We start from the raw sequence: 20367 nt of genomic DNA on the forward strand, positions 1-20367 counted from the left end.
TGGGAGTCTGGTTCAAATTGTGAAGTCAGCAGTTAAGAGATTACGAACTCCCAAGTGAGTCCCCTGTGCAAGTGGCAAGTTGCCTTGGAAACAAGGCTGGTTCTTCGGCTGGAAGCATGATCTTGTCTGTAAGCGCTGGGGATGGCGACTTCTCCCCTTCATCGCGCTGTCTCTAGGTCTGACCCGAGCCGAGAGGTTTCCTGCTTAACGGCTTCTGAGCACCGGTGGGTTCAGTGGAGCCAGAGCCGTTTTCTTTTCTTGGGCTTTTAATTTTAAACATAGTTTGCAAAATTTAGAACTGAGGAAGTGGTCCTTCAAATTTCTATTTTAGGATGGGAAATTTTCCACTACTGATTGCCAAATACACATACATATATATATACACGTAATACACCTCACCAGATTTCACTGGCAAGAGACTTTAGCGATGAGTCATTTGTCGTGTATTTAGCAGTGGCCTCTGCGATGGGCTGACTAGGGGCCCGTGAACGTGGCCACCTGTTGGGGGGCCTTGCTGGATGAGCCTGGGCTGCTGTCCTTCGGGGCCTGGGATGCCCGCTGGGCCCTTGTCCAGTACGAGTCTCCACGCCGAGCTCCACCCCTGCTTCGCTCCCTAGCGGCAGGGTCGGGGAGGAATTGGGAAGACAGGGCTTTCAGGTCAGGGAACAGGCCCTGGCCACCTGGGAGGGGAAGAAGCCTAGAGGGGCTTCCCCACCAGCGACGCAGCTCCGCTTCACGGACTCAGCAAAGGGAGCAGATGTCCAGGAGCGGAGCTGGCAGGGGTGGGCTCTTCCCTCTGAGACTTGGTGGTCCCGCCCCACTGTGTGACCCCGCCCCCAGTGGTCCCACCCCCGGTGACCCCGCTCCTTGATCCCGCCCCGGGGATGGAGGTGCTGTTCCTGGGCTGAGCCGTTGGCCTGCAGCTCCTCCTCTCTGAGGTCCATGGAGAGGGGTGCGGTAGATTTGGAGGTGAAGCTGCAGCAGCGCGTGCTCGTGGGCAGAGGGGAGGTGTCACTCACGCCTGCTTGTTCACGGAGGCCCGAGTCAGTGGTTGGGGCCGTGGACTTGGTAGCGTCTTGTAACCACAGTTCAGAGTCAGGCATTGCAAGACTGTGTGTGTGTGTGGTTTTGTTTGGTCTCATTGCACCCTAATTCCTGTGTGAGGCCAGACCTTTGATTAATAACACGTATATTCTTTACCTTAGATCCCCAGTCCCCAGACTGACATTTGTGGAAGGCGTCACTTTTGCAGCGGGGGCTCCCGCTTGGGATTCGTCCATACTCAGCACTGTTCCAAACACTGTTCCTGGAATCAGTACGTAACACATACTGATAGTGAAGCGGAATTGTGTACAGATTCAAACACCTTGTTATTGAATCCTGTTTCCACACCTTGCTTGCTCTGGAATAGATGTGTGTTTGAAGGTTGGCAGCGTGGCAGGGTGGGCGGGGGCACCTGTAGGGGAGGACCTGCTACCTCTCTCATCTCAGGCCCTGCGGCTGGGGGCTGAGGCAGGATAGGGGTCCAGGGGCCTGGTGCTGTGCCGGGGAGGACTCCTGGCTCTTTGCGGGTCATGGCTTAGCAGGTAGGAAAGATGGCCAGGCCTTTAGTGTGCTCATGGCATTTTGAGTTCTTTCCTAAGCTTTGGTTTTTTGTTTGTTTGTTTGTTTTTGCACATCAGGCTGGATACATTTAATTCTTAAAATGCTGCCGAAGCAGGGAATTAATCTTGCATACGAAACAGTTAAAGCTCAGCTGCAAGCTCGAGGTACTCCTCCTGCAGTGACTTGGTTTCTACTGGTGTAGCTGGTGGTGTTGCTGTTATAAAACACTGTTGGCCCAGACACATTCTTCTCCTGTTGTTTTGCTTGCTTGTCCAGTAAGATGGTAGCTCTGTTTAGATGAGCCTTTAATGAGCCACGGTAGAAAGGAGGGCTCAGAGAGTGGCTGAGGGGTCGGTGTTGTCACAGATTGATGTAATAGTTTCCCCACCATGTCTCTGTAATAATCGGTTACTACTTCATTACGTTTGATTCTGAGGGTCAGACTGCTTCTTTGCTAGTGTCCCCGTCATCTCTTTGAGGGAAAGCTGCCTGTGTTCACGATAGAATCACAACAAATGCCACCTCCTCTGGTCTGGAGCTCACCTGTCTGTGTGTTATCAGCCAGTTTCAGAATTGTTCTGCTCTGTCTTACTGTGCAGTTTTGCTTTTTTATTACCACTTAAACAACTGTGTAGTGTCGTTGTAACCTCATGGATGGGTACAAATGGGGAGGGGCACTTGGAGACGGGGTGGCAGCCAGCTTATGGCCACAGCATTTGCATATGTTGGTTGTGGTCTGCGGTTGACACACTCAAGTCTATTTGTCGAGCATAACTGTTAAATTGGAAATCTAATTAGTCTGAAGGCTCAGTTGGTGACAGAGTGTGTCACCCTGAGGGACAACAGAATTCAGTCCCCGCTCTGAAATGGAAGCTGCAGAGTGTCACAGGTGAATTTCACTGCGATTCCCGGATGACGTGTAACATCTTCATTAGCGTCTGTGACCACGGAGTGGTACCTTCTTACAGAATACTGTTGGCTCTTGTGGGACATTGGCCTGTGATCCTCCACAGGCGGCTTCTGGTGGTGTCGGTCTCCTTGCTTGTTCCCTGGCGAGGCGAATGTCTTGCCCTTGCCTCCGTGGTATCTTGTTGGAAACGGCACTGTTAAATGTTTATCTCATTAGGCCCCCTTCTTGGGAGCAGGTAGCACACTGCACTAGTCCGCATGGCCGTGCTCGTGTCTGTTGGTTTGGCTGTGGTTTACGTGCCATGGCTCATCAGGTGTGCCTCGTGGGAGACAAATGCAGGTGACTTTTTTTTTTCTTGAAGGATGGATAAAGGGAAATTCAGGAACCCAAATACTTGGTCTACTTTACCGTGTTTTAAAAAGTGTATCCCTGAGTCAAAGGGCAAAAGGAATGTGAAGGTGCTGATATGCGTGATCCTAATTATGGAAACCTCCGATCACCCTGCGGGAAGAGAAAGTCACTTCAGGAATGTGATCATTTAGAATGATATGTGGTGGAGCAGCCTTACTGTGTCATAAGATACATGGAACTCCAGCTGCGTGGTTTTGGTTGTTAACTTTGGGGATGTCGCTCTGTGCCGCGGCTCTCACGTGTGCGCAGCGTGCTCTCTGTTGCATTTAGTCTTTATGGGCAGACCTGCCCGGGAGACCTCCCTGCCGTTGTCCAGAGATGTGAGGTTCTACATGACGCATCATTGCTGGGGGTTTAAAAGCACCGTCACCGTAGCACGGGGTCAGGAGGAGTATTGAAAAACGGGGCAGACTCGGAGAGCCCCCCGCAGCACGGCTGACGCGCTTCCTCTTCCGGGCTTCTGGCTGGCTCTGGCCTGACCCCGTGCACCAGACGCTCACTTGGGAAGACCGCTCGTGCTCCTTGAGTGAGGAAAGGGTCTTAAAGGCGTCTTCAAGTTCATTGTGGGTTTTTACTGCTTTCCCACGTGCTTTGGACCTTCTCCAGGGCCAGAAATATGATGCCTTTCTAAATCATAGGTATTTACTTGAAAGAATGATAGGTGTTTCTTTCAAAGTCAAATTTATTTCAGAGTCAGACAACGCAATATGAATGTCGAGTGTGCAGAAGACATTCACGAGGGCCTTACAAACCACCTTTTTCTGGGCGTGTTCAGTCTGCCTGTGACGCCATCAGTGAAGACACTGACAGAGACAGGAAGGGGGCGAGCTCCAGGGCTGCGGCATCCGAGGGCGTGTGGCGTCTCTGCGCCGTCACTGGGCTGCTTGCCTTCCATCACCTGCCGTTCCCTGTGTGAGGACAGAATCTGGGAGAGCTGTGATTCCTCTACAGGGCTCTTCTGATGAGCCCGAGTGACACTGTCATTGGCATGATCACCCTCATGTGTGTTCAGAAACTTCTCAGTCGTGGTATCAAAATTACGGTGCTTTGGTGAAGCAGGTCATTACCTTTGGTAAATTCAGAAAGAGCAGAATTCTGCCCCAAGACTTGCAGGTGGTCGCAGCCTGGAGGTTCCCAGGCTGTGCTGTCGTGCGTCGGATGGTCTGGGGCTGTGAGGTTGAGAGGAAGAGGACAGCTCTGAAGCCAGATGGGTTTGTTTCCAGCTCCAGATTCATTCTGCACTTACTTACAGCCCAACTCTGGTCGCACGGACCTTCCTGGGCCTTTGTTTTCTTTTCTGTGAAGTGAAGCAGAACAGGCTGCTCCGTCTGTGTGTGAGGAGCTGGTGGGGGGCCGCAGGGGCACTTCCTTCTGTGGCTGCTGTGCTGGCTTCCCCCTCCCCCGTCCTGTTGTGTCCCCTCTGGTCACTCGTGTAGAGCTTGGCCTCAGGCTCTGATCACCCTTGAACCTGACCCTCAGATGAACAGAAGTAAACGTACCACCGTCACGGTCAGCGAGCGCTGTGCTCTGAAGCGCATGCTCCTTGTCGCCTGCTCTTCTGGGAGGGGAGGTGCTGGCACTGGTGGCTTTCTTGTTCTGCGGTGACAAGACTGTAGACCTGACAATGTCGCGGACTCGCTACTGTCCGGCCCTGTGGGATGGACGTCTGGCGTGGGTAAAGCCAAGCTGTGAACAGAGCTGGTGTTTTCCCTGGAGGCCCTGGGGAGACTTCGTTTCCTCTCCTTCTAGAGGTGCCTCCTTCCTTGGCCCAAGACTCCCTTTCTTCACCCTGAAAGCCAGCCATACTGCGTCCCTAACCACTGTCATGTCTCCCTCTGGGCATAGCTGGGAAGGGGTCTCCGCTTTCCCATGCTTGAGGGGTTAGGTGGGGCCCCCTGGACAGTTCAGGGCAGTCTCCCTGTTTTAAGGTCCTTGATCTGAATCACACGTTCAGGTGCCCTTTGCCCACAGGTTCTGGGGTTTGGGTCTGGACATCACAGCCATCACTCTGGTCGGCCTTGACCAGCACGCTCTTTCGAGAAGAGAAAAGTCAAGACTTGGAGATGGTGGAGAGGCTGGTGGACCAGGCCCGTGCCTGCCTAAGAGGTGGGGTCAGAGCTGCTTTGAATGTTGTCTCTTTGACGGTGAATCCCGTGCTCTTGGCTTCTTGGCTGTGTGAAGTTCTGGGCTTTCAGCTCGTATTTCTACCCAAGAAAGAGACCCCCTCCATCCAAGAGGTTTGTATGTGCATTTGCGTGCGATGTTTATAAAACAGGGTTCCTGTTGCAGGGTTCTGACAGTTCAGGCAGCTGCAGTGTCGTGTCCTGAGGGAGGTGGAAGTGTGCAGCCAGGTGTGGGTTTATTTACCGACGAGCCATCCCGGGTGTAACCCCAACTCAGCCCACCCTTCCCCGTGGAGACTTGACAGGTGGAGGGACCAGAGGAGAGATGGAGTACTAGCCGTTGAAAGTAAAAGTGAACCTTCAAAAACGGTCTACTTCAGGGACAGCAGTGAAGACTCCATCTGCTGAAACGTGGATTTGAGTCACGTTTCACAAATTTAAAAGCAAGACGTTCCCTTTATGTTTTGAAGGACATGATGGAGATTCTTAATACGTGGTGTTTTTGTGAAGGTCTTGTTCTCTTTTGCTGCGCTCCTGTGTATTCTTACAGGGTGGGTTGTCTAAAATTACATACCCTTCCCAGTTTAACACAGAATTGCTTTATATCTGCACCTGGCACTTAAATTTTGGTTTAAAAGAAACTTGTAGAATTGTATGTTATTGGCATCACTGCAGATCACCAACTGTGGTTCTGCTGCTGAAATTCAAACAGCATTTGGTCGTGACACAGTCCAGATTTCATAATACTTGTGTTTCTAAAAGTGCTGGAGATAATTATTGAAACTAATATACGTGTGTAAGTTCTTCCCTCGTGTGTGGCATTTAAAGACTCGTTCTTTGTAATTTTCAATCTGCATTTTCAGTTTGCAGAAAGGACTCGATTCTTGAGAGAACACATCTTTGTGAAAAGTTAATAACAAAACTTGAATTTCATTTGCTTCAATTAAGTGCCAGAATGTCAAAACTTAATATGTTCAAAGTGCATATTAAGCCACACACCTTGAGAAAAGCCTGATGATCTTAAAATCAAGTACAGAAAATTAAAAATCCTGATGAAGAGCTTGAAATGAATATTGTTAGCTTCTCAGGGTTTCCGAGGTAACTTGGCTTTTAGTTTTATTTCCCAAATTGAAATGTTTAAACTGGATGTTACTAGAGGGATGAGCGAGCGAGCGAGCGCAGGATCATCAGGGGCCAGGTTCGGCCCCCTGCCTGCTTTGTAAATAAAGTTTTATTTAAACGTAGTTGCGCTTGTTTATTCGTGTGTTGTGTTAAGGCTGTTTCCATGCTGCAGTGCAGAGCAGAATAGTTGTGAGAGAGGCTGCATGAATTGTGTGGCTCCAGAAATACATAGTACCTGGACCGTTTTAGAAAAGTGTTCGCTGACCCTCGATCTGGAGGGTGTTACCTGTATAAGGACATGCCTGTCAGCCAGGTGGACGGGCTGGTCGATCATCTTGCTGTACATGGGAGCTTCAGTGTGTATGTGCACACACCTTCCCATCCTTCTGCCTGCGTGGGCTTCCCTTCCCACGATGTTGTTTATCATCAGGTTGAGTGGCCCAACTCCTCACCCTGCTGTAATTTCTTCTTACCACTTAACCTTCCTTCAGGTGGTTTAATCAGCTAATTATATAAGATGCCGCAGCGGGGTTCTGAGCTTCCTGTTTGTCTTCGTGTCTCTGTGACCTTAGGGCGGTTTTCCTTTTTGTCTTATGAGCTGCTTGATGTAAGTAGCATTTGTTCAAAATGATGACCTGCAGTTACAAACACTTTCCATATTCTGCACAAACATCTTACTGTCCGTAACTGATGGGCATGTTGGCGTTGCCGAGGCCTGGTTCCTTTTGGGTTCAGGCCTGGCTCTTCTTCCCCGGTGTCCTCGGCCTGGCTTGCTGGGCGAGGGTGTGCAGGTGGCTGACCAAGGTGCTCTCTGCGATTTGGAGGTGTGCTGCCACAGTTTAGTTATAAGAAGAAATAGGTTGAATTTTAATTTTTATGGTGCTTTGTAAATTTTTTAAATTTTGGAATCATTTTATACGTCAGGAAAGTTGCAGAAATAGCACAGAGTGTTCCCACGTACCCCTCATCTGTCCCCAGTGCCAACACCGAGCACAGCACTGGCGGAGCCGTCAGTCAGGACTCGAAGACATCCGGGTCAGGACCACGGACCGAGAGGGGGCCCTCATCTGAGTCTGTCCCTTTTACGCTCATGTCCTTTCTCTGGCTTGGGCTCCCGTCAAGGACCTCACACGGCGTGTAGTTCTTCCTTCTCCTCAGCCTCCTCCAGTTTATACGGCTTCTTCAGTCTTTTACTTTCCTCACCTTGATGTTTTTAAAGAGTAGGAGTTATTTTGTAGAATGTTCCTCAGTTTGGATTTGTCTGATATTTCCTCATGACTAGACCTAGTCACACATTTTTGGCAGGAATACCACGGAGGGGACGTCGTATACTTCTCTGTGCGTTTTTCAGAGGGTGCGAGCTGTTGACACGTCTTGTTACTGATGGTGTCAACCTTGGCAAAGAGCTGTCGCCACGTTTCTCTCCTGCAAAGATACTGTTTCCTCTTTAATTGAAAAGAATCTCGAGGTGAGACACTCTGAGATGTGCAGGTGTTCCATTTCCATCATGTTCTCGGCGTTCGAGTTACTGTCCCCTGGTGGAGCTTGCCTGCGATGGTTATGACCGTGGAGGTGGCCCGGGGTGGTTTCTCTTTCTGTTATTTCTTCCACGTTTGTTACTTGGGTGGAAAGCTGTCCGTTCTCCACCATTTATTTATTTCCTTCTTCAGCTGTGCATTTATGGCATCGTGCATGCACGGGTCCGTGGTTTGTCTTGGGTTCTAACCCAGGGCTGTCGTTCCTTACCTGCACGGTGGCATCCAGCTTGGCCACTGGGAGCTCCTTCGGGCTGCTGCCCGATGCCCCCGGCCCTTTGTGCGCGTCCTTGCCCTCTGGCTCACGAGGGGCTCCAGGCCCAGCCTGTGTCTCCACTGCCCCCGGCCCTGGAGGTCACGCTTCCTCTAGGTTCGCTTACTGGAAAGCGATACTGGAAACCAAGATCTGGGCATTTGCGTTCATTGGTTCTCGAACCAGCCATTTGTCCTTGAAGCAATGTCATTGCTTCCTGGGCCTCCCAGTGGGCAGAGCGGGGGGTGTGTGTTTGCACAACATGCCCGCACCACCGTCCACCCACACGGGCCGCCTGCTTGTGAAACCCGGGTACGCACGCAGATGCCTCTGGTTCTGACCCAGGACCACCACTTACCTCATTGTGGGTAACTTCTGCTGCTGACAGTGAGACTCCTGGCTCTTACTATCCAACATATTTTCCGTTTCATCCACCCCTGGTGTGTGTGTGGTGTGTGTGTGGTGTGTGCGTGTCGCAGTGGTAGTAGTAGGAGTTTCTAAGCCGTGCGCTTGGGAGAAGCACACTTGCTGACGCAGTGTTTCTGTGCGGGGTCTCTGTGCTGCAGTCTCTCGCTGAGCAGTGAAGAGAGTTCTGCGAGGGCACTTGGTCCCGCCCCTCCCGCCCCTCCTGGGGTGGGGGTAGTTGTCATTTGTTAGGTTGGTTGGTTTGTGTCCCATCCCCCCCACCATTGTTATCTTGGTTGCTCTCTTTATTTCTATTTTAGGTATTTTAATATTATGATGTTTTCTAAGAGTCAGAGTTACAGAAAATATATTCTTTTAAAAAAGTGTCACCACCCTGTTTTCTCCATCATCTGCTCTCATTCTCTCAGCCCTGTTCCCACCACCTCCCCGTAGGTGGCCGGCCTCACCAGCTTCTCCCGCGCCCTGTGCTTCTCATGCACCACGCACGTTGTCCGCCTGCCCTTCTTCCCGCGTGAGGGGCCTCCCACCTTGTGCTGTGCCAACTGGCCATCGCGTGTATCACGTAGGGCACACGTGCATTTCCTTTTGCACTTAACGTATCATTCACAAAAAGCTTTCAGTCTACCCCATCCCCTTTAGCATTCTGTGATATGAAACCATTTCATTATTTCTCACCCACGGAATTTTGGATATGAAATGTACAACTTAGGAATGACATTCGGGGCAAGGCTGCCCCTTTGATGCTTTGCTTCCCGAAACACAGCGCTCCTAGGTGCGTAGACGCCGACACTTCCCTCTGTAGGTCTGCGTCGCTGTGGTGTGAGTCTGTGGCCGTCACTTGGAGTGCCTCTGCATGTAACCACACGTGTCCTTTCCCTCCAGCTGATAGCTGTGTTTGAGGAGCAGGACCCACACCATGGCGGGGACGGCACCAGCGCCAGCTCCACCGGCACCCAGAGTCCAGAGATGTTCGGCAGCGAGCTCGGCGCCAACAGCGTCTCCGCCTTCCAGCCTTACCAAGCCACAAGCGAGATCGAGGTCACCCCTTCAGTGCTTCGTGCCAGTAAGTGCACGTTTCGTCTTCATTTACGGGGAGGCCAGCTTTTGTTAGTAGCCATGCTCCTGTGAATTGATTAAGTTTAGGACCTGGGCAAATGTCTTTTGCAAGAGAGGTAGGCAAGGTGCTTTACACTTTAATAGACTGGGCTGACTTTAGTTTGGACCGGCAGACTTCAATGGCTCACTGAAGGTAAGTGAGGGTAGTAGTCAAATCTGTGTTGCCTGAATTGCTCTGTCCATGTGTTTTGTCTGAATGCTAGAGCAGGTGGAAATCATGCAAGGCCTGCCATCGGAGCAAGATGTGGATGTTCGATTGACAGTCAGCTTGGTCACAACCATCACTTGACCTTAAACTAGAGACCAGGGGTGCAGAGACCTCAGGACCTCCATTACCTTCCGGGGTCGGGAAGAGCTGCTGTTAGATACTATCTCAAGGGGGGAATATGCTGGTGTAGTGAGTTCACGTCAGGAATCCCAGGAGGCAGAGGGCCCAGGTTCCAGCTTGAATTCTGCAGCCATTCCTGCCAAGCTTAGTTGGAAAAAGGAAGAACTTTTGCTAAATATAATATTTAGCGTTTGTAATTGTATGATTTTATAATGGAGCAGTTGTTAAGACTAAGAGGTCTATTTCCAGAAATTTGTAAGTTGAAAATCACTTATCTTTTGGGCAGATCTATTTAGAAACATTTCCATTTTTCAGGTGGGAAATGTAGTCTGCGTGACGTGACTGGTAGTCTTCAGGAGGTCTTCATATATAGACGGGTGATAATTTATAATGATGTATAGAATATAATTAGATAATACTTAGAACATGTAGCTTATTTTTTAAAATTTTATTTTATTGAGTTATAGTCAGTTTACAATGTTGTGTCAATTTTTAGTGTAGAGCATAGTTTTTTAGTTATACATGAACATACATATATTCATTGTCACATTCTTTTTCACTGTGAGCTACCACAAGATCTTGTATATATTTCCCTGTGCTATACAGTATAAACTGGTTTTTCTATTCTATATATGCCTGTCAGTATCTACAAATTTCAAACTCCCAGTCTGTCCCTTCCCATCCCCCTCCCACTGGCAATCACAAGTTTGTATTCTATGTGTATGAGTCTGTTTCTGTTTTATATTTATGTTCATTTTTCTTTTTCCTTTTTTTTTTTTTTTTAGATCCCACATATGAGCAATCTCATATGGTATTTTTCTTTCTCTTTCTGGCTTACTTCACTTAGAATGACATTCTCCAGGAACATCCATGTTGCTGCAAATGGCATTATGTTTTCGGGTTTTATGGCTGAGTAGTATTCCATTGTATAAATATACTACATCATCTTTGTCCAGTCATCTGTTGATGGACATTTAGGCTGTTTCCATGTCTTGGCTATTGTAAATAGTGCTGCTGTGAACATTGGGGTGCAGGTATATTTTTGAAGTAGGGTTCCTTCTGGATATATGCCCAGGAGTGGGATTCCTGGGTCATATAGTAAGTCTATTCCTAGTCTTTTGAGGAATCTCCATACTGTTTTCCGCAGTGGCTGCACCAGTCTGCATTCCCACCAGCAGTGCAGGAGGGTTCCCTTTTCTCCACAGCCTATCCAGCATTTGTCATTTGTGGACTTTTGAATGATGACCATTCTGACTGGTGTGAGGTGATACCTCATTGTAGTTTTGATTTGCATTTCTCTGATAATTAGCAATATTGAGCAATTTTTCATGTGCCTATTGAATAATCCTCCCAGACTAAAGACAATACTATAGAGCTACAGTCATCAAGACAGCATGGTATTGGTACAAAAACAGACATATGGACCAATGGAACAGAATAGAGAGCCCAGAAATGAACCCACAAACTTTTGGACAACTAATCTTTGACAAAGGAGGCAAGAATGTACAATGGAATAAAGACAGTCTCTTCAGCAAACGGTGTTGGGAAAACTGGACAGCAGTATGTAAATCAGTGAAGCTAGAACACTCCCTTATACCATACACAAAAGTAAACTCAGAATGGATCAAAGACTTAAACATAAGACAGGATACAGTAAACCTCCTACAAGAAAACATAGGCAAAACATTATCTGACATACATCTCAGAAATGTTCTCCTAGGGCAGTCTACCCAAGCAATAGAAATAAAAGCAAGAATAAACAAATGGGACCTAATTAAACTTACAAGCTTCTGCACAGCAAAGGAAACCGTAACAAAACGACAACCTACAGAATGGGGGGAAATTTTTGCAAACGATGAAACCGACAGACTATATAAGCAGCTCATACGACATAATAACAAAAAACAAACAATCCAATCCAAAACTGGGCAGAAGACCTAAACAAGCAGTTCTCCAAGGAAGACATACGAATGATCAACAGGCACATATGGCTTATTCTTCTGAAGTGCATCCCCGTTCCCACTTTCCACACTGGCAGCAGTCTGCAGCACTTTGGTAACTTGCTTATGGAAAACTTCCTGCTTCCCCTGTCCTGGTAGGGCTACAGGAGGAGAACAAGGAGGGAACACCAGCTGAACAGTTAACACATCTGATGATCTGCTGGGACCACAGGGAAAGCAGCTGTACAGGGGTCTGGGGACTGGGAGGCAGGCCGCACGGTGGGGTGTGTGTGGATGAAGAGCAGTGTCAGCCACTTCCCAGGATCACTTCTGTGCCCTGGATGGGAGCCGTCACTGTGAGAGCTGCGCATGGTGAGCCGTGCTTCCAGGGAGGCTGCCTGGGTGGCCGCGATGGGGCGTCTTAGCCGGACGCGCCCCGGGGTCCAGGAGGCTTGTGCTTGCTTGTGCACGTGTATGAGCACGTGTAGTTTAAGCTCATTTTTGTAGAAATACAAATACCTTTGATAACTACGTAGATAGATGCTTTCAAAATCTTTGCGGGCTTTGCTTCTGGCGATGTCTTCCTGAAGGTGGGGCGGGCACCACGTGTGGCATGCTTCTGTTGTGCACTGGCTCATTAGGTCCATGCATTAGTGATTATCTGCTTGGAATAAGCTGGCGTATGAAAAATGGATTGCCTAATTTTGATTTAAAGAAAATTTTAATTAAACAATAGTGCAGGTATTCAGGTGCCTGCTGTTTGGAAAACAGTGTCTTTATGTGAGTAATTACACCTTAATGTATATAATTAAAAGCAGAGCTTTTTGTTATGCTGCTGTTCTGGTTTTTTTTTTTATTTCTGTGTTTTAAAAGCAAGATGCAGCTTTAATTTAGCTGCATCTTAAAGTGTTGAAGGAGAGGCCAGTTCTGTCGTGGTGTTAAGAAGGTGGGTGGCATGCTGCCCTTTGGTTTGTGTCCTTTGACTTTTCTGACTCAACTACATTTCTAAACCATCACCACCCACGTGTGGCTGGCTCTTATTAAACCTTAAATGCTGTTTTCAACCCGAAATGTCTCTTCTGTCTTGTTTTTACTGAGGAAAGGAAGTTGCATTTGGAGCCTACGTGTTGTCTCGCAGGCACCAGTGGGAGGCCGTGCAGACCCTCGGAGCAGGAAGCCCTGAGTCTTACTTGCTGGGCTTATTACTTAGGTGTTGCGCCCTAGGCAGGCATTGGGTAGGTGCGTGCTGAGTTTTGGAGACCATGTGAAAGTCACCGTCACACATGAGTCACTTTCTGTGGTATCAACACCACTCGGAAATGAAACGAGACTAGTCTGTGCTGGGTGATCAGAGCCCAGAGCTGAGTGGCAAGGCCTGGTCCTTGCTGTCGAAGAATTCATGTTTAGTGGGCTTCCGTGTTTTGAGGCATGAAAATTAAGAAGCCAACGGTATATAGGGATTTGCTCAGTCTCATAATGTTGGACTCCAATTGGGGGCGTGGTTAATAAAGGGCTTCAGATGAAGAAGCTTTGGTGTTTCTCTGGGAGAAAGAACGTGATCACTTTCCTGTGTCTTCCATATTTTCCTGTGAATGGATTCACTAATCTTCATTCCATAAAGAACTGATGGAAGCTAAGAAAACCTTTAAAGTATCATTTTCCTATGATGCGAGAAAAAAAATAAAAACTTTTTGTTTAACTCCCAAAGTTCATTCCCCCCCCCTTCTGATTTAAAAAAAAAAACCAACTGAAACATTTGGGCTTTTCAAGGCACTGGACCTCCTCCTCTGCCTTAGACCGTCCGCAGTGGAGAAATGGGGAGGTTTTCAGCCAGTAGGTCGCTTTAGGGAGTGAGGTCGCTTTAGGGAGTGAGGCCACTTGGCATCAAACTCTTTAAACTCTCAGGCAGTTTCTGCATCCCCTTGGACACTGACAGGCATATGTCGATGTAAAGATAACCAGATATCAGACAACCTGCAGAAATGTTCTTTTTTTTTTAACCAGACTTTTGATACGTTTGAATGGGAGCGTATTCTACTTCATGCTTTCGCATGTATTTCCCATGCTCCTTTCTCAGCCTGCAGTTTCCCGTATCCGTGGTTCAGAAGGAGTCTGGCAGCACCACGTCCGTGTGGATGCTCGGGCGGGACTGTCATCCCTCAGCCCCAGTTCCATCGTCTGGGGTGCCCGGCCCAGGACTGTGAACAGGGAGCTGAGCTCAGGATGCGGGGCCGGACACGTGAGAAGCCCTCGGTTGACGGCAGATTGTGGAAAGGTGGTGACGACGATGAGTCTGGAGTGCAGACCCAGTGCTTACGGACGTCTTAGGGGTTGAGAAGTTACGGAACCCAAGTAACGAGGACGTGTCTTCCTGAATAGGACACACTGCCTGTCGTAGGTGGGTGGGTGGGGTGGAGAGGGTTCATACAGAGTCAGACTGGAGCCGTGCTCTCTCGGCCTCGCACTTCTGTGATTGGTGTCTGACTGCCTCGGTTTCAAATGTTCACAAACCCAGGTTTAGGGAGACCTGCTGTGCTCAGGGCACAGCTTCCTGTGCAAATCCTGAGACCAGATCTAGTGATTTTTTTCACCCTGATTTTTTTTTTTCTTTTTTTAATTCTCAGAGGCTTTAACAGAGGCCATACATTCGGGAGGTTAGCCTGGCCTAAGAATGGTGGCAGGATTCCTTTTCCACCCCAGGATGCTGATTTAATATTCCCTTTAGAAGAGCCAGAGTGAGGATTAGAGGTTCCTTGGCTGCGACACATGCCCTAGTGATGGAAAAAGTTCTAGAAATGGAATGGCTGTGGAAATTTTGAGAAACAAAGTATCTGATTAGATTGCCTTTTAACATTTTAACCTGTCTGAGCTGTGTTAATTTTACAGTTAATTTTTATCCATTAGCGGCAAAAATTTTCTGAAGTGGTGCTCTTTAATTAGTTGGTAAGATTTTGCTAGTTCCCTAACTTTTAGAACTTAAAGACAGATCGGTAACTGCTGTAGGAGGGTTACGTTGTAAAGTGAGCACTCCTGCCGTCCTCTTCATCTCTAGATTTTTTTTCTTACCCAAGAATGTACAGATTGGTTTTGTCTTGCCAGAGGATCCGAGATCTTTAGTTGAGAGATCTATCCTCTTAATATTAACCGGTATTCGAATACTATTTTCCGGATGTGATTTAAATGTATATTGAAAATAGAAATAATATTCCTATTGTATTTCCTTTTAACTTGTGAAGTGGAGCATAGCATACAAATGGCATTCTCAGTATTTCAAATAATTACTTTCTTACTGTGCAAGTCCTATTCAGCATAGAAAACCCGTCCAGTTGTGCTGTAGATGCAGTCTGATTATGGCATGTTGACAAGGTCATATATCTATTAATTGGATTGGAGATGGGATACAAAATTGCTGTAATTATTGTAATTTTCTAGCTAATTGCAGGGTTGGTGCTGAATATTTTACTTCTGCAAAATGAAAAGCAGTGTCCCATCAGAAGTTGTTTTATGGGCTTTCAGACATTTTGTTTTATATCTTTGGTGCTTTTTGCCCACCACGTATCTCTTTTGTATCTTTTTGTGTATCGATCGGCCTCTGGATGTCAGCGTGCTGGGCGGCAGCAATCAGGGGAAGCTCGGAGGCGGGAGCCCGCAGTACTTGGCCTCGCCTTTGTTCTGGTTGCGGCGTTACCTCTATTGTTTGTTTTTGTTTATAAATCGGAGCACTCCTTTCAGACTTGCAGGAAAGGTCGGGTGGGCCAGACCCAGTTGGAGAGGACTCTGCTCTGTCCTCTCGTCACCTGTGCTGCACGCAGAAGAAATGCTCCCCAAGTGAGCACTCGCATTCACATCGTTCGCATGTTCTTCTGCGTGAAGAATTAGGTGTTTTGTCTGCCAGCCCACTTGGCACTGCAGCTTATTCTGTCTCTGCTGTGTGTTTTGCTTTATATAAGCTGAGCTAGCTTCTAAGAGCTGGAGCCGAGGTGACATTTCAAAAATAACGGGGCACACACGAGGTGAGTGTGTTTGAAGGACTGCGGGTGGGTGGGGACCGAGCGATGAGGGGCCGCTGGAAGCTCACAGCCAAAGATGGTGCGAGCAGCCTGGTGTCTTTTCCCTGCCGAAATGGGACCCGGGGCGCAGGTGAGCGTTGCCAGCCCTAATGAGCAGTTTGGCAGCCGAGACGGGCTGCCAGGTGACAGTGGTTCCCAGCAGACGCACTGTCCGTAGGCCGGGTTGCTGGTTCCAGAGTCGGTGTTTAAACACCACCAGGAAAGCCTTCTCACCGAGACTTGGTGTCACAAAGATGTGTGTTTTATCCTTCAATTTTCCAACTAAATAACCAGCAACCAGCATCTGCTGATTTTGGGTTGCAAACTTATTTTTAAACATGTTTTTTCACATCATTTAGTCCATTGAAAAAAGGACAAAAATATATTTTCCCCACATCAGAACACAAGAAATATTAGGTTTTAAAACACCAATAAAATGTAAGCGATCACTTGCTTCATTGGGCTGAAACATTTTGTCTGTGATCTCTGCGTTGGAACCCAGTGCCCCACAAGGTGACGTCATAGTCTTTTCAGCACATCGTGTCATTTATATCTGCCTGCTTTCCCAAGAATCCTCTCCTTCCACGGAGCACGTGAAAACGGAGACCTGTGCATGGCTCGCCCCCGGAGGCGGTCAATGTGCTGAATTGCAGGGACACTGGGGGCAGGTGTCCCCACCTTTGGACAATGGAGCAGTTAGGACACTTGCAGGTCCACCTCCCCTGTGTCTACTGTTGGGAAACTGAGGCTCAGTGGAGTGAACCAGCATAGTCTGTGCTTCAGGCCTCACCCCACCTTCAAGACAAGCGGAGTTACTGGCGAAAATGTGTGGCCACGTCCTGTATGTGAGGGTCCTCTGGGGCATTTCAAACACCAAACTCAGAGTCAGAGCATCTTTGCACTTCCTGTCTGACATCAGTATTTCCGAGTTTGCATTTGGCAAAATATCCGTTTGCTTCCTACATGGAAGCACTTAATTAAAAATAACCTTCCTGCATATGTCTGCAGTATGTGTGTATGCACTTAACAACGGGCACTGTCGGGCTGCTGGGCACAGGAGTGTTTTCTAGAAACTCTGCCCCGCGTGACTGGATGGACTTCGGCCTTCGTAGCAGGTGGTCCTCGGTCATTGGAAAGGTCGGTGCAGGCTCGCAGCACCACCTTGGGGTCTCCACGCTGCAGGCTCTGTGAGGCACAAAGCCCTCAGGTCCGTCAGGGCTGCTGAAGTCGAGGGAAGAGCCGGTTTGCAGACTCCTTTCCCTGCCGCCCCACCGCTTCTTTCTTTCCCACTTCTTTTTGCCCTTGGCTGGTGTGTTTTACTTGGCCCTGAGCACTTGCCTTTGTGTGGAAACGTAGCTTATGCACTGAGTTTTATTTCCTGTTTATCAAAGGCAGGAACGGTTACACTGGAAAACTGGTAAAGGTAATACAGCTGGGAATATGTTAAGAACACACAACATATGTCCAACAAGAAAGCCCATCTTCAAGCGGCAGGAAGGGGCGCGTCACGCAGAGGAGAGACTGTGTGGGGACGTCTGAGCGACGGGTCGGGTTGTGAACAAGCGTCCCTCGTCGCCGGGTGTCCAGGTGCTTCTCCAGGGGCGCCTGTCCCAGGGAGGCCCGCTGGGTTCCTCATAAACGCGTCCTTGTTAGATGTAGACTTGATGGGATTCTGGCTTGACTTCTGGACGACAGAGCCTGCAGGTGGTGTGTGGGTCAGTCAGCAGCTGCGTGAAGCCCGGCCGTGTCTGATCTGTGGCGTTGGCAGTGCTGGTGATGCCTGGTGAGCGCTGTGCAGATCCAGTCTGGTTTTTTCAGTGTCTGCAGCGTGTTGATATTCCAGTTCTTCCATTTACTGGCCAGATTATTTCTATCAAGATACTTTTTTTTATCCACTAGTTTGTTTCCCTGAGATGCCCTTTGTCCAGGAAGAACAGACCAAATGCCTCGTTCTGTCTCCTCTTTGCTGGTTTTCAGAATAATGAGTTTGTTTTCTTGGCTAACATCCTGCTGGTTTCAGTCCTTTTTCTCTCTTTAAGAAAGTCGTTAGGAACTCGTGAGCATTAATGCAGTTATGGCTTCAGTCTGCCGCATCATCATCTTATTGACGCTCACGTCGCCCATGTTGGTGGTAGCGTGAGCTCTACGTTGGCTCCTGAGAGCAGCGTCCTTGCTTTCTGCCACGTGTGTTCCGTGCTCACATGTTCTCCACGTGTGCGGTTGGCCATTTCTCTGAGCAGCCTTGTCCTGTTCACGGGCGAGGGCACTCAGGCTGCTCTTTGGGTGCACTGGTTTTATTTTGCTAAGCCTGAAAGTGAGTTAAAATAATTAAGAGCATCTTGGTCCAATTTCAGTTTTCAAAGTGGTGCCTGTAAGTGTAGTGAATCTAGTGTGGGTTATTTGGGACAGAAAGTGCCCTTTCTGAGGGCACTAATCAGCGTGGGTTTTTCAAGCCAACTCCACGTTTCCTTTATTTGGACTCTGATGGACCTTGTAGGTGACTGGAAGACTGGAAGACGCGTGTTCCCATGGGCACCGTGGCCGTGTGTAATGTGGTCTCACCTGGCAGGTGCCCGAGGGCGGGCAGGCATTCGGCTTGGCCCGCAGGACGAGGCCAGGTCCAGAGCTGCCGCTGTGCTGATGTTTGCAGGGGTCCCTCACAGCCATCACGGGTGCTCTCACAGGGGCTGGCAGCCAGGGCTTCGAGGTCAGATCTTCTTGTGGTTGTTGAAGTCGTGGTCTCAGTTTGTGAGCTTAGCACTTACATGTGCCCCTGGTGAAACTGAATGGCCAGAAAACTGTGCCAGGCCACTGTGCTGTCTTTCCCGGCACCACGAGGGACTTTGGTCCCAGCCAGGGCTGCCGGGGTCTGGGGAGGTCTGACTTCATGGGCTTGGCCCAGCTCCCACAGCCTCACCGGGTCCTCTGACTTCACGGCCTGCGTCTCCTGTTCCAGGGCCGGCGTCCCTGCTGGTCTCCGCGGTGGGGTCACGATCATGGATGTGTGGAAATAATGCTCAAACTTGGCACACATCTTTAGTTCCTTGTCTCACGTTCTGGAGCTTATCATTTCTCGCTCATGTTTAATAACGTTTCCAGTGGTAGAGTTGAGTGTGCATTTAATGATTAATGGATGAAAACGTTCCCTGCTGCAAACTCAGGGAGTCCCTCTCCTGGTGCTGAGTCACCAGAACACGTGGCCCGGGCCTGTCTGGCCGGTCTCCCCATGTCCCCTCAGGCAGCCCTCGGTCCCTTCTGCACGTAACAAGAGTGATGGTGGCGAACCCATGTCTTTCTTCCACCCCAGGGCTTCAGAACTTTCCGTAGCTTCCCAGTGTCTTAACAGACAGTTAATGTTGGCGTGATTTGTTCAGGTATGCAAGGGCTGTTCTGCGCCTGCCTTCTCTCCCTGTAACTAGCCCCTTGCTTGAATGTCCTGGGGGTCTCAGCCTGCGTGGCTCTGAGGCCCCTGTTTCCCCGGGTGGTAGAGCGTCGTCTCGGCCCTCCTGACCCATCCGGAGAACCTCAGCTCGTCCCTCAGGGCTCTGCTCCGGGGACTGCCCCTCTGCTGAGTCTCTCCTGCTTCCGCAGACTTGCCCTGTGGTCCCCTGGTGCCTTACTCTTGGGTGCCTCCAGGGGAGCAGGGAACCTGTCCAGGCTCCAGACTGGGATCCACTGGTGGGCTGGTCATGGTCGAACAGCTGAATCTCTGAAAACCAGAGAAGACCTGGTGTCCATGGTGTGAACACTCTCACCGTGGCCAGTTTCAGGTTAGCAAGGCCACGTCACTGAACATGGATTTGGTAATTTTATAGCAGTGAGACGCCAGCACACACGATAACAACATGTCGTGAAGAGGCTGGGAAGTGACGTGTTTTAAGTATTTATTATCTCTGTTTTTAATGTAATCTATTGAATTATAGATTTATATAATTTTAATTTTAGTATTTAAACAACCAATTCTCAAACATTTCTGAAGCCTTAATCTTATAAGATGTTTTGAGTCAATGCTGGACGTCCCCTGTGTGATGCACAGACAAGTCACTCGTTTTGAACTGATTACAAACAGTGGAAGAAGGCAGGTGTGCTGGGTACTCACTGCAGACAGCCCAGGTGTGAGGGTCCTGGGCGACCGTGTGATGGGTCAGTGCAGGAGGTGAGCCTGTATCAGCAGACCGCGCTGTCGCCCGCAGTGCTCAGACTGGGGGCCAGGCGGGGGAGCGGGGAGGGTTCTTGGCGTGTGCTTCCGTACCGGTGCCTGTGGCCGTGTGACGTGTGGAGGTCAGCCTGGCTCTGACGCTGTCCCCGTGCTGGCCGCTCTTGCTGGGCGGCGCACGCGGCCCTGCACGCCAGCCGCCCAGCCCTCTGCCGAGGGGTCAGGTGGGGTCCTTTCCCCGCTGGCTCCTCCCCAGGGGCGTAGCTGTCCTCTAAACACACTTCGTGTTTATTTCTGATATTTTAATTCAGTAACTGTGTTTTGCCGTAGAGCCAGCCCTCTGAGAGCCAGTGTGTTCTTAGTCTTGTGATTGATCTTGCAGCTGCTGAGTAC

At 49.2% G+C, this 20367-nt stretch overlaps 1 protein-coding gene across 16 annotated transcripts in view; it reads left to right on the forward strand.

The window, feature by feature from the left end:
* Positions 1-20367, forward strand: part of LOC105099564 (partitioning defective 3 homolog) — a 535951-nt gene that overhangs the window by 183895 nt on the left and 331689 nt on the right. For all 16 annotated transcript variants that reach the window (XM_064479503.1, XM_064479507.1, XM_064479509.1 and 13 more), the window contains exon 3: positions 9268-9448. In XM_064479503.1, coding sequence (XP_064335573.1) covers positions 9268-9448 — 181 coding nt within the window. The remainder of the gene's footprint in view (positions 1-9267; positions 9449-20367) is intronic.

The sequence above is a fragment of the Camelus dromedarius genome, chromosome 26, assembly GCF_036321535.1.
Source record: "Camelus dromedarius isolate mCamDro1 chromosome 26, mCamDro1.pat, whole genome shotgun sequence".
Classification (NCBI taxonomy): domain Eukaryota; kingdom Metazoa; phylum Chordata; class Mammalia; order Artiodactyla; family Camelidae; genus Camelus; species Camelus dromedarius.